Source organism: Diadema antillarum, unplaced genomic scaffold (assembly GCF_040938485.1).
Source record: "Diadema antillarum isolate AM-2024a unplaced genomic scaffold, OU_Dant_1.0 seq00001588_RagTag, whole genome shotgun sequence".
NCBI lineage: Eukaryota > Metazoa > Echinodermata > Echinoidea > Diadematoida > Diadematidae > Diadema > Diadema antillarum.
This window is the reverse complement of record NW_027272305.1, coordinates 70,302-91,901: the sequence shown is the minus strand read 5'-3', so window position 1 is coordinate 91,901 and position 21,600 is coordinate 70,302. Positions and strand designations below refer to the sequence as shown.

Below are 21,600 nucleotides of genomic sequence, written 5' to 3'. Positions count from 1 at the left end.
CCATCAATTCGAAATCTGCCATGAACACTCATGAAATACACCCACATCAAATGTTTCATACCGTTACGGTAGGTACTAACTTCTTTCAGTTCTTTTAAGGCTGCACTCTGTGTTGCCACACATGACTGAATGAGATTTATCGCCTGGAATTTGATCATTCTGAGGAGAAATCATGGCAGAATTTTGAAAATGGGCCGAGAAATTAACGAGACAGTGGAGTCAAAGAGACGTGAGATTGGATAGTGGGGTCAGGATTCTAAACCCTTGAAACAAACATGCCCAGCTCCAGCGCTGGGGTGAGGACAGCTCGTCAGGGTATCAGCAATACACATAGCCATTCTATACAGCGCCCATAAATAATCACAGAATGAACCAATATCATTTGATAGAGGGGTAATAAAGCTACAACCTGGACATGCTCAGCTGAATGAAATAATGCCGTATCTGTCCACCAGCCTGCTCAGGTTGCTGTCCTAGTAATGACTCTTTGTCCCAAATGTCCCATGATTTCAGAGAACATCTACCTACATCTACAGAGCATTTTGTATAGGTCTGTGTCCTAGAGGGACTCGCAGTAAAACAACTTTAGTTTTTGTAATACATATCATGCTCTCTATAATGGTCTATCATGTTTGGAATCCTGGTAGAGGTCTGAAAGGAAGGAAATAGGATGTGACTTTCTGCAAAGGCCTGGCCATGACATGCTACTGAAGGAGGAGCACTTGTTTTCTAAATCTTGTCAAGGGACTCACCTATTCTCTGAAGTGACATTTGAAGTACCAAGGTCAAGAATATTCTGTGATATTCCCAAAATCTGCTTTGTTTTTAGCTTCAAATACATGCTCAGTAGTGTCATTCTATTTGCACACAAAATGATGTGTTGTTCAAAATTTTTATGGTGAGAAAAAAAAATAACATGTTTTTTTTTCACGAGATTTTGAATAGGTCAGTGATCCAAATTGCTAAAATTTTATTGTGATTTTTTTTTTGCAAAAAGATGCAAAGTTATGCAGTGAGAACAGTGACTGCAAAAATTCCCAGATTTTATATATATCCCACAACACAGCACATAAACATTCCTATGTTATGATGAAGGGGAAATGAAATCATATAGGCCTACAGCTGTATTAAAGGCATTGCTTTTACACAAAAAGTTTGGTTAGGACACATTCAATAAACACATCTGTAAATGAACCTGTGTTTATATTGTATGTTGTATGATTGCAATTTAGTTCATGTACTTAAAATTGTATTTTGTCATTTGCTTACCTCTTTCATTCAAGACATCGAATCCATAAGGCAACAAGGAATATGGAACAAAAAATCTGCAGTTACAATGAAATGGCATGATGCCCTAAATGTGTAACCATCTATCAGAAACAGATCACTCCACATTGAACCAAAATCAAACTGATGTCTAATGAATTTTCTGAAACCCTTTTTTTCTACTTTCACAGTTAAATTCAGTCAGTTAGCAAGATGTATGTAATCTCCCTAGTGCATGTAGTATCATATTAGGCCCTACATGTGTGTACAACACATTTTCTGTGCTTTCTTTAACTTAAAAAAGGAAAAAGAAAGAGAAGAATATTCAACCTAGATTATTTTTGGCAGACGACAAGACAAATATGCCTGAGGAGCTGCAGCACCAAACTTGCAATTAGGTCACCCTGTATTGATTATCAAATCAAAAGTGACAGCATTGCACAGGCCCAAACCTCTGGAAAATGAAATTGCCACGTTCTAATTTGGGGAGGTGAATGTCCACTACCACCACTCATTTCTCCACACCACCATATTTTCCTTAACAAAATTTCCCATCTGGCGATCCTTGGAATTCTGTAAATTTACGAGGCTAGAGGGTCAGAACTAATGGCAATAACAATGACCCCTGAAACAACAGAGAACAGGATGAGACAAGAGCAGACACCCTTCTCCAATCCGACCACATATCATTCAACATAGTAGTTCTGCCCCCTTCAAGAGGCAAAAGCTTTCCTCGCCCTCAGGTATGCTCGCTACCCTGTAAGGGGGTAAGACTTCCTGGAGTACAAATGCCAAAGTAAGAAAATTCTTGTGGCCGTATGTAGTAGTCACTCTAGCAAGAGTGAAAGAAGATTGGCTGTACAGATGGGAACCAATCTAGAAAGGAAAAGAAAAATAACAGATGTGGACATAGGAATAGGTGATCAACTTGCAGCAAAATACCCCAAAGCAGGATTCGCAGCCTCAAGAGCAGAATAGAGTTAGTACTAAAATGTGTAAGGTCATTGGAGTTTATTCCTTTCTGCTTCTCACTTTGCAAAAATGGGTTTCCAGTAACACCGTGATTTTGTTCAAATAGTTTCTTTATAGTTCTTTATTTTTTTCTTCTCCACTTTCAAATTTATGTTCTTATCTATTGTATTATTCTTCTTCTTTTCTTTTTTTTTTGGGGGGGGGGGGTAATTACTACACCTGAAAGGACTCACGTGATAGTGAATAGAAATACAATTTGAATTGAGTTGATACTTGTATGTACTTTAAGATTCACTGGGAGACACAGTAAAGACAAATCTACAGAATTGGACAAATGTAACTGCAAACTTGACATCAGAAGTGATTTTAAGTATGGCAGATATAAGTGAATGTATTCAAAACAAAGAAACTGGCAGTGATTTTCACAATCTTGAGTCTTCACACATTGAAGCTATAACAAGGCTATTAAACCAACTAACAGACATATCTGCATGGACACATCCATACATTGTAGTATGACTGCTACAAACATTGGTCTTACCTTTGGGAACAGTGATTTAAAACATTTTCAAGATATTACATTTAATGCAAATGTGTAGGTCGGTTGGACCACAAAACATCCTATCATATAAAATTTTCGCGATAAAGCCTAAAATATAAGGAGATATCTGTATTTTTCTCAATAAACCGTAACTGTAGACAGTTTAGTCTGGAAACAATTTTATTTTAACTATTGTTCACGTTTTGTATATTTAACAATACTTAACATTGATTTTACCAATTCAAATTGGTAAATTCAAAATTCAAACCACTTGTTTCTATCCCTAACTCACATTTTGGTACTATTTTAAAGCACTAATACTGGGTTTTTGTTTCATCTGCAAATGGTAAATTATGCCTTTAAAATATGGGGGGGGGAGGCAGTGAGGCAAAAATGTTTTGGAAGGAGGGGGTTAGGATACATGAACCACACCACAGCCCAGCCTTCTCTGTCATCACAAACAATCAGTATTGCAGTTTGCCAGAAATCTGTGGCCGTTGAGAGAAAATTCCCTCTCAATCAAACCCAGCAAAGGTTCATATTTTCAATTATCTGAATACAAACATGGAGAAGGCCTTCCCACCCCTCCCAGAGGAGATGGAAGAAAACACCCAAAGATAGCAAAAGTGATCATTAAAAGTGCACTTATCCTTGCCTGAGACCAACCTCCTGGCTAGCAAAGGCAGTCCTGCCCTTTTATCGGCCACAAAGTGGTCCATGGAGGATAATTACTGTCCATAGTACATTGGAACAACTTTTCTGAAAAATTCCAATTTGAAATTCTGCAAATTTTCTTTTTCAACAACAAAAAAATCTGCTCTCTCTTTTCTTTTCTTTTTTTCTTTTTGACGAAGGATTTGATCCTTTGCAGGAAAGCATCTCTCTAGGAATTGAGATCAACCATGCGAGCAAATCAATTTTGAGCTAGCAATGCACAAAATTATCAGTGTTTGATGAATTGATGTGGGGATCACTGATTGTCTTTTTCATTCACAACACAAACAAAGCTTATGCGAACCCAAGAGTCTGTCCGCTGTCGGGCATGTGAAAATAATTTCCACAGCTCATCGAGTATTTAATCATATCTGACATGTTTTGGTGCCTCGCAAACTGGCAAGCAGACACAGTCGCTTTGTGTCTCAGCTGCATAAGCCACAGCAAACATTCATATTTCATCCAGTTGCTATCACACAAGAACATTTCCTTCAATATTATATGAAAACAAACATACTGTACTGTACATTGCGAACATAAAAAGTATTGGAAATGAACAGAAATCAAGAAGATAGGATGAATTTCAAATGGTATATTATTCCCTCAATGTTTATTGAACCTGTTGTCTTCATCTATGTTTTACTACAGATCAAGGCATAATCTTATTTTGTCATCAGAAACATTCAAAAGAAGGATGATGAAGTATCCTTTGAGTCAGTCATGATCTTATGAAAAACAGGTCTGTAGGGGTTTGTAAGCTATCATTTCATTCGGTAAAAGACGCAGACAATGTATATAATGACACCTGAGAAAGAGTTTGCTGTTCATCCACAGGTAGAAACTCAACTACATCAGATGGAATGGTAAGAGTCATTATGTATGAAAGAAAAAGTTCCTATGTTGCCATCTCATGAAGAACATGGCAGCTGTTCTGTCCTTTGATTCCTACCAGACAACCCTGTGGATTGGAAATGAGTCATCTCTACATGTCAAATCAAACAAATACTTGTGCTCTCTTTTTAGTGGTAGTCCATTTGTCAGCTGACACTACAGATCAAGACAGATGTTGAAACAATCACAGTGCAGTTCCATCACTGTCGAGTGGAAGAGATGATGGTAAACATCGACATCAAAAGAATGTTTTTCTTTAAAAAAGTTAATCAATATTCTTTCCACTTAATCAGCAGCCATTACATAATTTTTTTGTGAGAAGAAGCATGAGAAAATAATTCCGCACATACTTTAGTAGCTCTATTGGCTACACTTATTCACGTGACATTATGATAAAACAGTACAACTGACATGTTGATTGATTTTGAAAACTTTCAAAAGCAGTCTTCCTCACTAATCAATTCTCTTTGCACATCACAAGTGTCACATTTTGTCTTTTTCTCTCCCACTGAGTCAGCTTAGGCCGCAAATATACAGGTGAGTTAGGAGAACTGATTGCATGTTTCAGTTTTCTTTCTTGGTGACTGAGGGGGGGGGGTGAGAGATAGGGGGAGACAGATGGAAAAAAAATGAGAGGATGGCAAGAGCAGCTGAAGTAGAAGACAGCAGGAAAGGAAAAAAAAAACAGCACCTAAGCTGATGAGTCTCCAAGAACTTGTGACAATAAATAGTGCAGTACTTGTAGGCTCGTATTTTCATCGCTATTAATTCTCCTTCTTGTCGTCGGGTCTTTTCAATTTCCATGCAGGCTGGTAATCATCTGCTCAATGGTTGATCAATCTTTCCTCTTCATCCCCGTCACATGACACCGTTCCTCTACTCGTGTAGCTGGCCAGCCTCTGGACGGGCAAAAGCGCTTGCTGGTAATGAATACTCCGCTGGGAGCTGGCACAGGAAACGTATAAACCTTCGGTGCATCAACCGCCAAAATTGATAGTCCTCCAGGAGTAGTGAGGCTCAGAAATCTTGCAGCGTGCCAGAGAAAAATACGCAAGCTGAGTGTTCGATATTGCTCTCAAATTTATGAAAGCACTGCAGGGCACAATTTTCCTAATTGACCAACATCATTTCCTTGAACATAGCTGCCATCTTTCACACCTTGTTCACAAACTACAGGTCCTCTATCAATGCCTTAACAACCTAAATTGCTAATTCAAATCAATTCGGAAATGCTGAGGTATTCCCAGCACAATGTATTATAATCATGACATTGCTCAACAGCAAGTAAACCAGTTTTGTATGGGTTTATTTGTGTGCATACACGTACATGTATACAAGTGTGTGTGTGTGTGTGTGTGGGTGGGTGGGTATGTGCTTATGTTTAGATTAATTGTGGGAAGGGTACCTCATATAATCTGCATTTGTTCTTAAAACAGGATACATGAATAATGAATGATTATACATTATTTGAGGAGGAGACATGCACCCTTTAAGCTTGTTTGAGGTTATCAGTGTACAATGTGTCAGAGTTGCCAGTTTGCATGATTTGCCAGTTATCAGCTGTAATTTTGCTGGAGTCACAGCAATTACAGACTATGTACATGGTAAATTTGATCTAAGATTACCCTAGATTTTTTTTTATCCATTTCCTCTTGCAGGTTCAGGAAGAAGATACAGCACTAGGATATGATACTCGTATGTTGAGATGCACAAATCACACTGGAATGTGAGCATGTGTGGAGTTGAAGATGTCACTGCATAGAACTGAATGGATACGGTTGGCACATATTCGCATACATGGTGATAACAGTCAAGTCTTTCAGTGTAGCCTGAAGCACAGAGAGGACCAGTTAATGAAATAAGTGCTCTGCATAACTTGACTTGTCTGGCACACATAACGAAAGAGCATTTCATGTCCTCAGTCTGTTGGAACACAGATTGATTGGAAAAGATTGAGAGAAAATGTTCTCCAACAGGGACAATTTGGTTTCCAAGAAGGAAAAATGTAGGTATTGAAATATGTGGGATATCACATAAGCTGTACTTACTAATTACGTCTACTTTCATTTTGCACGGGAGCCAACATCGTTTGGGGATTTACAGCTAATCTCTCTTGTCAGCAAAGATAAAGCAGAGTGGCAGCTTGAAGTCTAACTGCTTGTCAAAAAAAAAAAAGGGAAAGATGATCAACACAAAAATCACTTTCTTGTTGGCTTGTTCTTTAGTATGTACAATCACATACAATTCTTGATCACATTTTTCCAAGGTTCTTTTACAGATAGTTGAGTTATGTACCTCATTTTCACATGTACCAAAAGTGCTTAGTTTTGAACATGATTGTAACGATGCATCACTAGAATCGTGATTCAAATGAAACATTCTTGCTGTGTGAATGCAAACTGGAATCGCTGAGGGGGATTTGAATCGTAATTCCAATCATGTTTAAAATGAGAATCTGTAGGTGTTTTCCAATCACGATTCACCAAAATTACGTAACAAAACAGTCGTGTATTAAAATGGATTGACTTCCACATCATGCTTTTTGGGGGCGGGAGCTTATGGTGACCTTTCAACCGCTTCCTCAGAAAAAATGCGCTCCCCAAGTGCTCGCACTGCAGTCAAAGTGCGAGCTACTCACGGCTCAAGAGTGATTGATTGGAACTTGGAAAGACACCAGACCTCCACTCCTTGCTCTGCAATTCAAAACCACAGAATCCACGAAGCCTTCCTCGGTCGTGTGAATGGACAGTAACTCGAATCCTGATTCCAATCATGTTTGGATTTCAGCATTACAATTACATTGCTTGATAGGTGTGAAATTATCTTTAATAGTAGACATCAAGATTCAGCATTGATTACCTTTCTTCCATGATAAGCAAAAAACTAATGTCAGAGTTGAAAGAAGATATTTCTTTTTTCTGTGAATGCTGTACTTTTAAAAAGAGGATTGATGATGCTAGGCCCTCTTGTTTCATCAGATAGAAAATTGTAAAAGCAAAATTATGACTGACTGCATACCGGGAAAATAAAATCCACACAGAGGCCATCACGTCATACAATACATCGGGCCTACTTTGGATAGGGTAGATGCTCAGGATATTCTCAGAATACAATAAACATCCATTAGGATGCTTTACTCACTAGTACGCTTTGGACATCGACTTCGCAAGCAATCAAACAAAGGAAATTTGGTTCGTCAGGTAGAAGACTGCTAGTCTACTATCAAGACATTTCATAATAATAGTAACTTACATAAAAATTCTGAAATTTTCAGGAGAAAAACAAATGCTCACACACACACAGAGAGACAGACGAGCATAACGGAAGCAAAATATTTCTTACTTGTGGACTGGCTTTAAGAATACAATTATTATCATCATCATATTTTGGCAATTTTCAGTTTTGTGCCAGTATATCTTCATCAAAGCATACAAACTTGATGTCCACATACCTGCTGGTATAGCCCCAAAGAAAAGAACAAAATGTGAAAACAAGACAGAGGTAGATGTTGACTGTCTCAAGAGTCTAATGATGTATGCAGATTGCACATCATGGCAGGAATATATCAAATCAGCTATCAGAGTAGTAGATATTATCAAACAAAAACTGAACCAAAACATTATTTAGCTCACTTTACATGAACATTACCACTGCACTTATTCAATATATGCTACAATTCATAAAACAAAACTTAATACTGCAAAGTTTATTGTTATGTTTCTATTAGGGAAGCACAAAGAAGACATGAAAGCGCAACTATATTTACAACTAAAAACAACACTTTTGGCATCACAGATGTTCATCCAAGCCTTCAGATAGAAACATAGTGTAATGTATTCCTATCAATCATGCATACTGTATACTTCCACATCAAAATTCTTCCTTTTTCTTCTCCCTCCCTCTCTCTATCTTTTCTCTAGAAAATTCTTTTCCTAATAATGCCAGACACCTTTTGCTCCGCATGCCCACACCCTTGGGTCAAATGCGGGTATTTGTTGTAACTGATCACTCTTAATTGCCAACACCATGATGATATCATCACAATTTAGCCAGCAGGTATCGTCCATGTATAATGAGTAACATGATAGTATCAAGAAGCCCCTGCATGCACTGCTCTCCAATAAGGAGGGGATGGGGGTGGGGTGAGTGGGGTGGAGGAAGGGATAAGGGGGTGGGGCAGTGAGGATGGGTGGATGAAGAGCTGGGATGAAGATGGAGTTGGAGGGGATTTCTTCTTCCAATCATCCTGGATTGCCTAAAACGTATAGATACTCCCATTGTAATCAACCTTGCCCTCGGTGGTACAGTATAACTGAGAACTCTCTGTGTCCTTGGGAGAGCTTTGGATTTCAAATACAACACACCAAACTTCAGTGTTTTTCATCACATAATTAAAGTAATGCACATAGTATGCAGTATTAAAGGGACATCATGAAATAAATGTCTTCCACTCTAAATTAACACTCTTATGATGCCCTCTAAAAAAAGAAAAAAATAACACGTTAAAATCAACAAGTTCTTTATATGTATATGAAAAATAATATTCATATCAACCTCCACAAACTGACCAAGCTATCAACACAGTCACACAGAAGAAGTTGTTGCAATAATTTTCTTCTCTTTTTTTTTAATAGGATTGCACTTGGTCAAAAGGAAACGAGTTAGTTAAGGGAAAGTGATTAAAGGTCGGACTTCATCTCCATCTGATAGCAGAGCAAACTGTAAGTTATAGCTCTTCATGCAGGGTCATTCATACATTTCTTGAAATTATTTAGAGAGGAGCATATTATACAAAAAAAAATGCCATTCTCATGGGGGAGATACCATAATCATTCAAAACATTCTATGAAGAGTTCCATTAGAAAACGAGAGTATTGTTCAAATTCAGATGGATTTTCTTTTTTTCATTTACTGGTGATAGTTTGCCAAGTTTTCTAGTGATGAATAAATGAAGACTGTGTCTTTTACTAAACCATTTTCACTCATTCCTACTGGTGTATAGGAAAAGTACAAACATGAAATAATGTATATATCCCTTTTTCATCTCTGACTACACACATAAATATTATCAATAACTAATAAATTTGGTATTCACAACTAAAAATTTTCAGTACAATCCTATCAATTCCCAATGTCATAGATTTGTCACTGTCATTATCATTGTTATTGTAGCACAGAATGTTGCATTTAATACAATTATACGATGCAGTGCCTACTAAAAACAGGTCCCAGTGGATGAGAATGTACATGTATCTTACTGGTAATTCAAAACTGGTATGTGTCATCTACCATTCTACATCATTACATTTTGCCCACATTCATTCCCAGAAAATTGTGCAGTCAGCTTATTCTGAAGTTGAACGCAACCTCTTCAAACTTAGTTGAGTTAACTAGCTATGGCACTTAACTGAAAACATCCTGTTGCAAGGCACAATAAATTTCCGCTTTCTAAATTGTGTATAATAAAGAGCGTACTAATGGTTTCCTTACAGATCCTCGCCATAAAGAGTACCTGTTGACATTATAAAAAGCAACAGACCAAATGCGATTAAAATCAGTCTAGAAGACCTGGGCACAGGACAACAACCTTCCAGGGAAGTTCATGATGCTAATTCTGTGTACAGGATGTTCACCACGACCGCCTGGAATGATCCACAATTCCTTCCAGTTCCACGATAAGCAAGTTTGGGAAAAAATCCACTTTGCGCATGAGCAGTAAAAGGTCATTTGTATCACTGTACCAACAGGCATCACATTGGTATTTCTATATTTCACTGAGATAAGCATCTGTGAAGCAATTCAGTTCAATTAATCCTTTTAATACATAGTGCTTGTCAGCACATCCACCTGACATCAAACCTGGTACAATGCATTTGGCAATAGTGATAAAAAAGTTTTTTTCTTTTTTCCAAATACATTCAGTGCAAAACAATGGAATGGATGCTTACCCAAGTGTTAATTGAAGGACCATTCTGATCACCTGGTCTATGCAAGTTCATTATTTGTTTGAACACGATTAATGAATTCCATAAAAGTTACTTTGGGCAAGCCCATGCATCTGGTCGCTTTGAAAATGAGTGAAGTGCCTTTAGAACCAACTGAGAAAAAAGTAAGGTCATTTTGTACTGATGTGCCGATAAGCGAACTCTGAACTGGCTCATTGAGAAGTCACTCCCTATGAGACAGATTTTTCCTCACCTGCAGAAAATCCTTCAGCTCAGCTTAACATTTTCTTCATCATTGGAAGCAATCATTTAATTTTATCTATATGTTTAAATGTAGCAAAGTCATTTTTGTTTTATTCCATTCAGTATTGAAGCATTTATATAAAGAAATAATATATGCAAAGATTTATGAAAAACTCTTAAATGCATTCGGTTAAACATATGATGCAATTTCCTATGGAATTTAATGAATAATGATGCAAAAAACATTCGTGCTAATGTGATGCTATTGAAAATCGTGATGAGCAATAAACAGAAAACAGACAGTAATCCACAAGGGTAATTTTACAATACTGGACTATGAAAGTGTGACATCTTTTGAATAATGCTAAAAAAATAATGCCAAAAAAATTGCTTATTCTCATAGCTTAGCATTAAATGTGTAGTTACCGTGAGGGTAGAACAAATTTTAAATTTGAGTAAATGCTAATTTTGTATTATATGAAAAAATATGTTACACATACCTCGCGGCACACAATCATATACCATGGTAGACCTTTAAGCTCAAAATGCTTGGTGTCCATCATACAAATGTTACACAATCTTTACAAATAAATATGATTAGGTGATTACTTTTATATAGGGCTAGTGACTGATACTGCAACTTAGAGTAATCAACTTTTCACATTTTATATCTTCAATTAGAGTTCATAAAGTCATGTAATATTCATCACTCTGCATTTGGGTGGACACCAAAGACTCTAGAATTGTTTATATCATCTAGTGAAATATTGTTTTTCATTTCTCAATGAATTTTAGATCCACATTATGGAAAGCTTCTCTAGTGAAAAAATATATATATATTTATATATAAATACTTCAAATGAAGTTTTCCTAACTGCATTTGGAATTATGATGTAACAATATTACTGGTGGACATCAAAGAAATCTAACAATGAAAAATGTGCCCTGTATTTCTAAATATTACTTTTCAACCTTCTTCATGAGTTTACTATGTTCCATGTAGTCGTCCTTTCAAGAAATAAACTTTAAAACAAAAATGTCATATGTATCAACTACTATTTAGAAGTATCAAATGTAACATTCATTATTATGTGAACACCAGCAAGGAGTATGTATGCTACTCATGATATGAAATATTGTGATAATTCAAACAAAAAATAACATATTTGTACATCCTAAGATTTTTAGCTTTATAAGCTTGTTTTGAATTACCGCTTGCCATCAGACAACAATTGTACAACGTACATTGGATTCGTGTCTTGCAAATTTCTAGAATACCCATTCTCAAAATTCTTTTTTTTTTCATTTCACGTTATATCATGTCCAAGTATGGGGGAGAAAAAAAAAGGTTTCTCCTGACACATAATCTGAAACTGATGGATTTGATATGTAAAGTTACTTCATTAATCTTATATAATATCTGCAGTATGACAAGATGAAATTATTATCACATTATGCTCAATTATTTTTATATTTGAATATGAAATATTCATGGAGAAATCTCTCCAGTATTGTAGAAATGTCTATAATCTACATCCCTATTAAAATTTTAATCCCCCCCCCCCCCCAAAAAAAAAGCCTGGAATTACACTTCAGGTTTCAAGACTTCATCACACTCTCCTCACATTCTGATAATCATATTCCTGTCAAGTAGATAACAATACTTGGAAAATCAGCTATCAATAGTGCTAAATACTGACACAAACTAGAGTATATTATATCTCCATGAAAAATGCAGATTCTGTAAATTACACTAAGACTCCACATATTTTCTCTCAATGATTGCTAACTTTGTTACACTATAGTCAAAAGTCGTTGTGTGTGACTGTTTGTTTGTTTGTGTGTGTGTGTGTGTGTGTGTGTGTTTTGCTTTCCTGTACATCATGGCTTTATGAATATTATGCAACTAAACTCTTGAACAATGCCATTTTCAGCAATGTCATGAACAGAAATTTATTCAATTTGTAATTTCTTTCTAAACTATATTTTTGTTTTACTTTCTTTTAAACATTTGGAATTTAATAAAATTTCCAGGCCCTCGAATGAATAAAAAACAAATACTAAAATCAATAAAAACAGGCTCTTCAACCACATAGTATATTCAAGGAGTTATTTTAGATTATTAAACACAGATTTGTCATTACTGTTTTGTTTAACTCTATTCCCATCACCAGTCCAGACTAAAACTATATTTCAATCTTATCAAAAATCAATACCTTTATGTTTTTGTAGCAAACTCACTGATTTGTCAACTTTATAATTCCTGTTTCCTTTCTTCTAGAGCTACACATCAATGTTGTTTTGGATATGATAGACCTTACATATAAAATGTCATCAGATGCATCCAGACCATTCTATCACTTCATATGCCATCAAAGTATATATATTTTATCTTCATCTTTTTGACATACATGCACTGTATCATCTTTGCTGAGCTTCCACTTGTATAAATTTCCTTTTCTTCTTTCATTCATGAAAAAAAAAATTACTCTTATCATTATTGACATACATGCACTGTATCATCTTTGCTGAGCTTCCACTTGTGTAAATTTCCTTTTCTTCTTTCAGTCATGAAAAAAATTACTCTTATTCCGTTTATCTATTTTCCCTGATCATTTCAACATATTGACCTTATTGGTACCAGTACTTACATATAGGCCATACAAGTGTACAACTGTTGAAGTAAAGCTTTTATAGTTCAGACTTATTAATGGGAAAATGACCAAAATAATGGGAAACAAAAAGATTCCAAAGGTTCTGAGATACTAAATTTGATATAAAATTGAGGGTCAAGATGACTGTAAAACTTCAGATTTCTGAACCTTTTAATTGTTACTCTGGATAACTGAACTTAGGTACTGAATTACTAGAAAAGATAATAAGGTAAACTTGTTTGATACACTGTACAGTAGTTCAGCAACAGTTTCTAGACAAAGGTCGCAATAAATCTAAGACTATGAATATCAGCACATTCAATGGCTGAGAGAAATAGATAGATCATTTAATCCAACAATTAAACAGATGGGTACAAATAAAACACTGCCAGAACAAATAATAAGACATTGTTCTACCAGGGGTTTCAATGGCCTATTGATTTAAGAGACTGGAAAAAAAGAAATACATGTTGAGGCAACTGTGACTAAATAGCATAATACCATCAAAACAGAAACAGATTCTTGAAGTGAATATAGGTGCCATCATTTATCTCTAAAAGTATATCCATGGATCTTAAAGCCTATAGAGTAGCACCTAAGATGAAAGGAGTTCAACTGATTTGTTGCCTTTACTGTGTTCAATATTCAGCGCTAAAATAACAATTTACAAGAAAGGACAAACTGATAACAACCTAATAAATCATGCGCTTTCGTCACAAATATTATGACATTCGCGTCATTTTCCCCTGTGAACCTGCCCTATCACGTTCTCCCATCGGAACCCACGAAGCATGTACCCCGAAGCTATCGGGGGCCTCCGACAGGAGCGCTGGTGGGTTGGGCTGATGATAGGCGCAGCCGACCGTTTGACAAGCCTCGCGACAGCTAAGTTGGTGGGAAAATGTCAAGGGGGAAATTCTGGATTTTGATGACTGATAAAAATTGGCAAGTGACCACTTGCATAAAGTAAGTAGTCAAATGTGGGATCATACGTCAAATAACATTGTCTTTCATCGCTACAAAGATTCGGATAGATGAAGATTGATTGTTCATATAGCCCTGCATGCGCATGGCTTCAGCCTTCTCCAGACACGTCACTTTGACACCATACTACCAGCCACTACTCGCCTAGACTCGGCCGTGGTTTACGACCGGAGGCTGGTATAGCTAGGAGAGGGTGCGCATAGGCATACCACCATATTTTCTGGTCAATATTTCCATTGCATGAATTGGGAAACCATCTCAATAAATCAACCAACAAGATGGATACACAATCTCTATTGTCCACTCCATTGTTGATAACCTGCTTCAAAAGATAGGATCCATTTAGAATTTCTGCCATTCTGGGTTTCCACACTTAAAAAAAATGCTCTAACAAAATGTGAGGAATATTAATCAGGCATTTTACTTACGAATCGTCATAGGCAAAATCCGCAGAGAGAGTGTTACAGTACAGCAAAAAGGCCGTAACACAGCAGATAATCACGTCATACATTGTTGAATTATCCCTCCAACATTCAAGTTCAAGAGCATCTCAAGTTTATCTGTAGTCCCAGAGCAGAACGCGTAGAAAACACCGCATATTTGATGGAGATTGCATGCAACTGCAGACGGTGGACCTAGCAGACGGCTCTCCAGTTCTCTCCGTGTTCGCTGGATATCCGAATGCGTGGAAGTGTTTATCCATACACTGTGAACGCGTGTGCGTGCTGCTAGTTCTCATGCATTTGAGACTTTGCCTGCGTCTTATGTCAACAAATCCGCGACACGCGATAGGACTGTGTACCGCGAACCTGGCGGCAAAATTCAGCACAGCCCACTTGAGGGAGAGGGGGCTGACTAGAGCGGAGGAGTAGCCATCCCTTTATCACATCTTGCTATTTTCGTATGTTCAAAGTATAATTTAAAGACAGCTTTGTACGCTCTAGTCTCTTCTCGATTATTTCACATTTGACAAATTTTCATCACAAGTTAGAAGGGAATCTCTTTGTGCCGAACCTTGGGTATACCAGAGTTTGAATTGCATCCGAGAGAAAACTCTTCCTCTCTAGGGCTATATACCGACCAATATAATCATCTGAGTATTTATCTACATTATCGTCCTCGTCAGCAACAGCAACAACAATCCCCAAGATCAAATTCACTACCACACCACACCACATTATAATCATCAGCATCACTTTCACCCCTGCAGCCGCCATCACTATACCACCACCACCACCACCACCACCACCACCACAATCATCATCACTTTGTTTTTGGCTATATCTATCGGCGAGAAGATATGATTACAACAATAATCACTCGAGATACGTATACTTTATAGGTAGGGGGCCATTCTTGCTTGAAAAGTTATCCGGCGTCGCGATGTCTCACACGTTTTTATTTTATATTTTGCCAAGGTAATGTTGGGCACTTCATTGCAATCTGTTCAACCGACTTGGGAAGAAAAAGCGAGAGAAAATGATAAAGCATACAAAAATTATAATCATTATGTCAAACACGGGGGATTGCGGTTTATTTTCAATCAGCGAGGCCTGTTAATTTCAGTGTATTTTCTTTGAATGTGAGCTTAACATTTCACATTTCATATTTCGTTCTCTCGTTGCAGAAATTAAATATATAAATGTGGTAGTGACACGACATTTTACTTTGCTCCTGTGACACTTGTTCCTTCTAATTTTCTCCAAGGACTTAGGGTTAGGGTTAGGGTTGTGATAGGGATATAGGTCAAGGTTGATGTGTTTGTGGATGGAATTTATATGTTTGGGTCAGCGTGCAGATATTTTATGTGAGCAATCGATTGTTGCAGGACCAAATATCATAGAACCACATAATGTATAGGCCCTACAAGGCTCGAAACTATCTTTTTTCTTTTTAGTGTCCCGATCGGGCCACCGGGCCAACTCTAAAGTCGAGCTTTGCACGCATATTGCGTAATTTTCTCTAGAAAACATTAACAGACATTAACTTCTTCATATAATATGATGTGTTTTCTTTTGATATAGATTTCGCGTTTCCTGCAGCTGCTTTACACTCCTGGGATAAAAAGATGCGATTGTACAAAATTCGTTTCCTTTCACGAGAGATTTTTTTTTTCTTTTTTTTTTGTAAGTTGTTGTTGTTGTTGTTGGTGGTGGTGGTGTGTGTGTGTGGGGGGGGGGGTTCGTCTTCTCCTTCTTCCGTCTGGCACACTTTAGGTCTTCCCATGCTTTTTGTGCTGTCATCGTATCTCCTTAGGTTTGTTAAAACAAAACAAAATCGGAAGAATCCTGAGGTATCTTTCCACGTAGGCCTATAGATACCTTTACTATTCTATAGGACCGGGTAGCTTGACACAAGGACATTTCCCTTCCCGGGTGTTGTCCATTAAAATGTTAAAAACTGACAAAATTTCGCTGTTATTTTGTACATCCAAATCTGTTTTGTTTGCGTATCGTCTCTTGCGTGACTGAAATGCATTGAATTTGATTACAGTACACACATGCGAATACACGAATCACTTCTTCTACAGTGCAGGTCTGACATTTATATTTTGTTGATAATATTGCGTTTGTCTTGATGAGAATTTGGAGCCTAAAACTTTAGAATAACAGTAAAAGCAACGTGGACCTAAACCTGAAATTCAGCCTGCAACTTTCTCAGACGCTAAACATGTACAGTACGATTGCATCGCAACATTTTCATCAGTGCTTTTATACGCTTTTACGCGGTTTCGCAGGGACAGCCAGAAAGATAAACCACACGCCGCATTGTTAAAACTGTTCATTCACGGGGAACGCGCTGGTCAGTTATAAACCGGTCCCAACAAATAATCAAGGCTGCGGCTATTTTGTATCTCCATCCACCGATCGATTTCGTTTTGTCTCTGGGCCCTTCGAACTCTTTTTTCCCTACAGAATAGATCTGAATAGGTAAGAACTTTATTAGCCGACAACAGATCGATTCTTCCCTACTGACTGCGCGCTTTGATTTTCCAAAGTATTCTGGCGGTGACGCCTCTTGTCATCTGTTTACCCTCGGTGACATGATACTGGGACTCTACAAAATGTTTCGGGATAGGATTTTCTTCATTCTTTTGACAGGTCTTTTGGAAGGAGGTTATTTTCCTTGGTAGTTAGATCCAATTAACAAGTTAAGAGCCTGACTTGAATTACAGTTTGGCGTCTCGATTACTCATGGGTGTCTTTGTCAAGGTGTGTCGCCAAGTATACCGGCCTGGCCTTTTTAGTCAACCGACGCCTGCCGCACGTCAACATCTGGTTTGGAGGCGGGACGCCGGCGAGTGTTCAAATCTGACTCCCGTCTGTTGCTCTTTCTGCTGTTTAAGTGGTCGTTGTCTCATGTATAATATTGTTTTTGCCCGTTGTCAGGGACACAGCAGCTTTTTTGTTCATAACAACGCTACATTTAAAACAACTTTCATGAAAGCAACATGCTATCAAATGCACTGTCTATATTAAGTCTGCAGAAGATCTGATAATTGACTCAACGTAGAGTAGCGGCTGGCCTACCTGTTATTGACCGTATTGGGCCTATAAGTCTGCAAAGCGAATATTATGAAGTGGTATAGAACATGCTGGACCGATCTCTGTCACGATGAAAAGCAACCAAAAAAAAAAAAAAAAAAAATCTACTCTTGATAGTCAAATTTCTTTGTCTCGGCCTATAGCTCCTATAAGATAATTTTCTTCTTTTAGGGTGTTAACCAAGTCAAGGTTCTATGGAACTACTTTTAAAAAAAAGATACAGGACCCAATCAACATCGTTGTGAAGACATATCATTTCGAACGAGAGAGAGAGAGAGAGAGAGAGAGAGAGAGGGGGGGGGGGAGAAAACACATCACCTAATAACAAAATAGTCTTTATGTCAAGTGATAGATTCAAATCTGACAAAATCACACGGGAATGTTACACTTGGGGTAAGTAATTGTTGGAGACGAAACAAATTTTATTTTAGTTTTAAGTTTCTCATAAATTCCTAATTTTTCCGTGAAATTTCCCTGCAAGTAAGAACGGGAAATGTAATTTGAATGTTGCTTTACTAGAATAAGATTTCCGCTGGTTTCTTCCTGTGGATCGTAGGAGCGCAAAATAAGAGTTTATATGCCGTAACACTGAACAGCAAGTATATGATGAAAAGAAATTATTTTCAAAACAAAACTCCGCAATCCTCTTCTCCGAACAAAATTTAAGTCGAAACAACAGCAAAAGATTGAGACCTCGAGGCAGAGGCTATGTGAATTCGGTCACACGTAGCTGCGACAGTCGGAATTCAGGGGCTCTACTTTGCGCATAAGCAGAAAAGGGGATATTTTGTACCAACACGGCATGCTGGTTTTTGAATAAATTCAGTTCGCAGTTCCATTCTGTTTGTTGGTTTTTAAATTCACTGGGATAAGCATTTGTGATGTAATGATTATTCATACAATCCGTAAAAATGCTGCTTGCCAGCACATCCACCTGACAGCAAGCGATATTTGGCAATATAATTAGAAAAAGATTGTTAGTTTATATTCAATGCAAAATAATGAAATGGATGCTTTCCAAAGTGATATTGTGGACCATTCTGGTCACCTGGTCTACTCGAGTCCATCCTTTGTTTGATTATGACTGATGAATTTCATAAATTGCTACGTCGGGCGAAATTTGTCGCGTTGAAAATGAGTGAAGTGCCCAACCAACTGAGCAAAAGAGAAATGTCATTTGCACGGTCCCATGTACGGAAGAGCTAATCCTACTCCGAACTGGTTTATTCGTTTCGCGAGAAATGTCTCCCTCTAGAGTCCACGTCACAAGACGTGAAGGCCACGTCTTGCTCGTTTCCTCTTGGATACCTTACAAGGGCAGTCTATGCCTTCTCGTGGGATGTCAGTGCCTAGACTTTCACGGCTTGAAGTGCTGCCCCGCCAGTTTAGTGTCTATACAGCAGTTGAATAACAGAAACCTCACAACTTTCCATTCACTATGTTTGTTACTCTTACACATCCTTTGAGGATGTAACCAAAGTCCTCCAACCCCATTGTGCACAAGAAATGAAAAGATAATGTCTGACACAACATTACTCCTCAACGCAGTGGCAGATCGGGGGTGGGGTGAAGAAGTAGCACCAGAAATATTTTTTGCTTCCCCCCCCCCCCCCCCCCCCCCCCCCTTTACGGAATTTCTGGATTCGCCCCCTTCAACAGGCTTTCGAAAGAACACAGCAGATGTTCTCATTTATCTTTCCATCAATTGATGCACCCACCCATCCATCCATCTTCCACCTAAGCTACACCCACTTATCCACCATATTCACATACACACACTTATTGCACACAATGTCGCAACACGAGATGAGATCATTAATAGGTTCATTTCTTTATTTACAGCAGGTAAACGGTGGTACATGTTGAGCCAACCAAATAACAGAAATCCAAACTTTAGTACTTCATACTTCAGAGGAAAACATACATTTCACTATGTATTCAGAGAGCACAATGACAATATATATCTCAATATCTTAAATCTATGGAAAATAGCTACACTCCAACCTTAAAAAAACTTATGCTCACAAACACATCCAGATATTTTGCTGGCTCCTCTATTTTCATTTTCGTTTTGCAGGTAGCACTCATAATACTATTGTGGTTAAAACTGTTGTGAATCCAAAATACGGAGCAATATATTCACAGATAATTACAGAATGAATGACCCAATTTTCTGGACGGACTGAGAGAAAGAAAAAGAAAATTCTTCCTTGGACTATGATATCACACAACACCACCATTATATACACATTAAACTTAAAAAGAGTAAAATATGCGCAGCTCATCAACTTCTAATGTCTGCAAATAAAGAGGACGGAATACTGTCAAGCAGCACTTAACGGTGGAATGTTTTTCTTTCCAGTCTTCCCTACTTTTACGTAGAAGATATCATACTTATTACTAATGTTTTAGTATATCTTATCAAAGGATAGGAAAACAAAATCAAGATAGTAGCCAAACACATACCCAGTAAAACAGACAGTGTAACATTGTGTTGTTGGCAATACAACGATTTGCCATCAAAACATTCCAGCTTGTAAGGTCCAAAAAAAAAAAAATGGGTCCCTTCTCGATTGAAAGAAGGCACTGACCACAGATATAGGTTGTGAGTAGCAAGGTGCTCATTGTCTCTTCCTATCAGAAACCCTAATGCCCTTCTTGCTCTAAACTGACAAGCAGATACAACCTGTCTTGCATTACAGTATCACATTTTAATTCTTCTCATCATGCAGTCAGTCAGCAACAACAACGAAATAACAAGCAGGACTGGAAGGTGTATAGGCAAAGTTGCATAGAGACAACAGAATGTCTGACTGATGTAACCTAATATGCTGTGAAGCAACTTTGTCAAGACTATGCTATTGACATAATTATGCCACCGTAAAAATTCTCCTGTATATAAAACATGAAGCTGAGATGAGAGTAGGCAGAATGCTATAACATCTTCTGTTGAATATTTCACACCATTAGGGTCATTAGTCTTGTGTATACAAAGATCTAGATTAGAACGCAGGGCCTAACATAGCATGGGTGGGAGTGGCAACTACCAAGACGTACTGGGCTCTCTCAGAATCTAGGAGGAAATCTGCATCCAGAGAACTGATGCCGAGAGTTTGAATAATAATGTATAATGAATCAATCTTAAAGAAAGTGTCCTGAATATGACAGAAGTATGTTAAACCCAACAAGAAATTGACAGCCTGGGTAAGGTTTGCAATATTTGGACACAGCAATGTGTGCACATTAAAAATGAAAGAAGAAGAAGAAGAAGAAGAAAAAAAAAAGCAGTCAAGCTGTCTTCACACAGTACCATAAATGAAGCTACTTAAATATATGACATCGACTTTTTATGTGTAACAAAAGGCATCACACCTAAATATGTTAAATGTCACAGCAACCATTATGAGATGAGTACATACCATTACTTTAGAATATACAAAATATAAAACATCTATTGAATCAATGGCATTTCAACATTACCCTCTGATATCTTATTGCTTATATGTAAGATGTACAGGCTTTAAAAACATTGCATAACTGATTGTAGTATTGGAAATCAAAATCAAAATCAAGCATTCAATAGTAATTCAGTGTAAGAAGAAAGATTAATTTGTCAGCCGTTTACAAGTTTCAGGAAAGCATTTGTCAAGCAAACTTCAATTCTGACTCATCAACGTTGACTGGGTAGAATCACGGTGATGCATGTAGTAAATACAATGATATCACAGTATTTATGACCACCTATTGCATTCCCTACAAACTGACTAAAAGACTGATGTGAAATATGAAGAACTACCCCTGAATAACCTTGATATTAAGCTTATTATGATTGAAGACCTGGTGAA

At 37.5% G+C, this 21,600-nt stretch overlaps 1 protein-coding gene across 1 annotated transcript in view; it reads right to left on the bottom strand.

Annotated features, from left to right (window-relative positions):
* LOC139710929 (protein O-mannosyl-transferase TMTC2-like) overlaps nt 1-14,800 on the bottom strand; it is a 128,987-nt gene extending 114,187 nt beyond the window's left edge. The window contains exon 1 of the mRNA XM_071622853.1: nt 14,639-14,800. Within this exon, the coding sequence (XP_071478954.1) occupies nt 14,639-14,721 (83 nt within the window). The 5' untranslated portion in view covers nt 14,722-14,800. The remainder of the gene's footprint in view (nt 1-14,638) is intronic.
* Between the last annotated feature and the right edge of the window lie 6,800 nt (nt 14,801-21,600).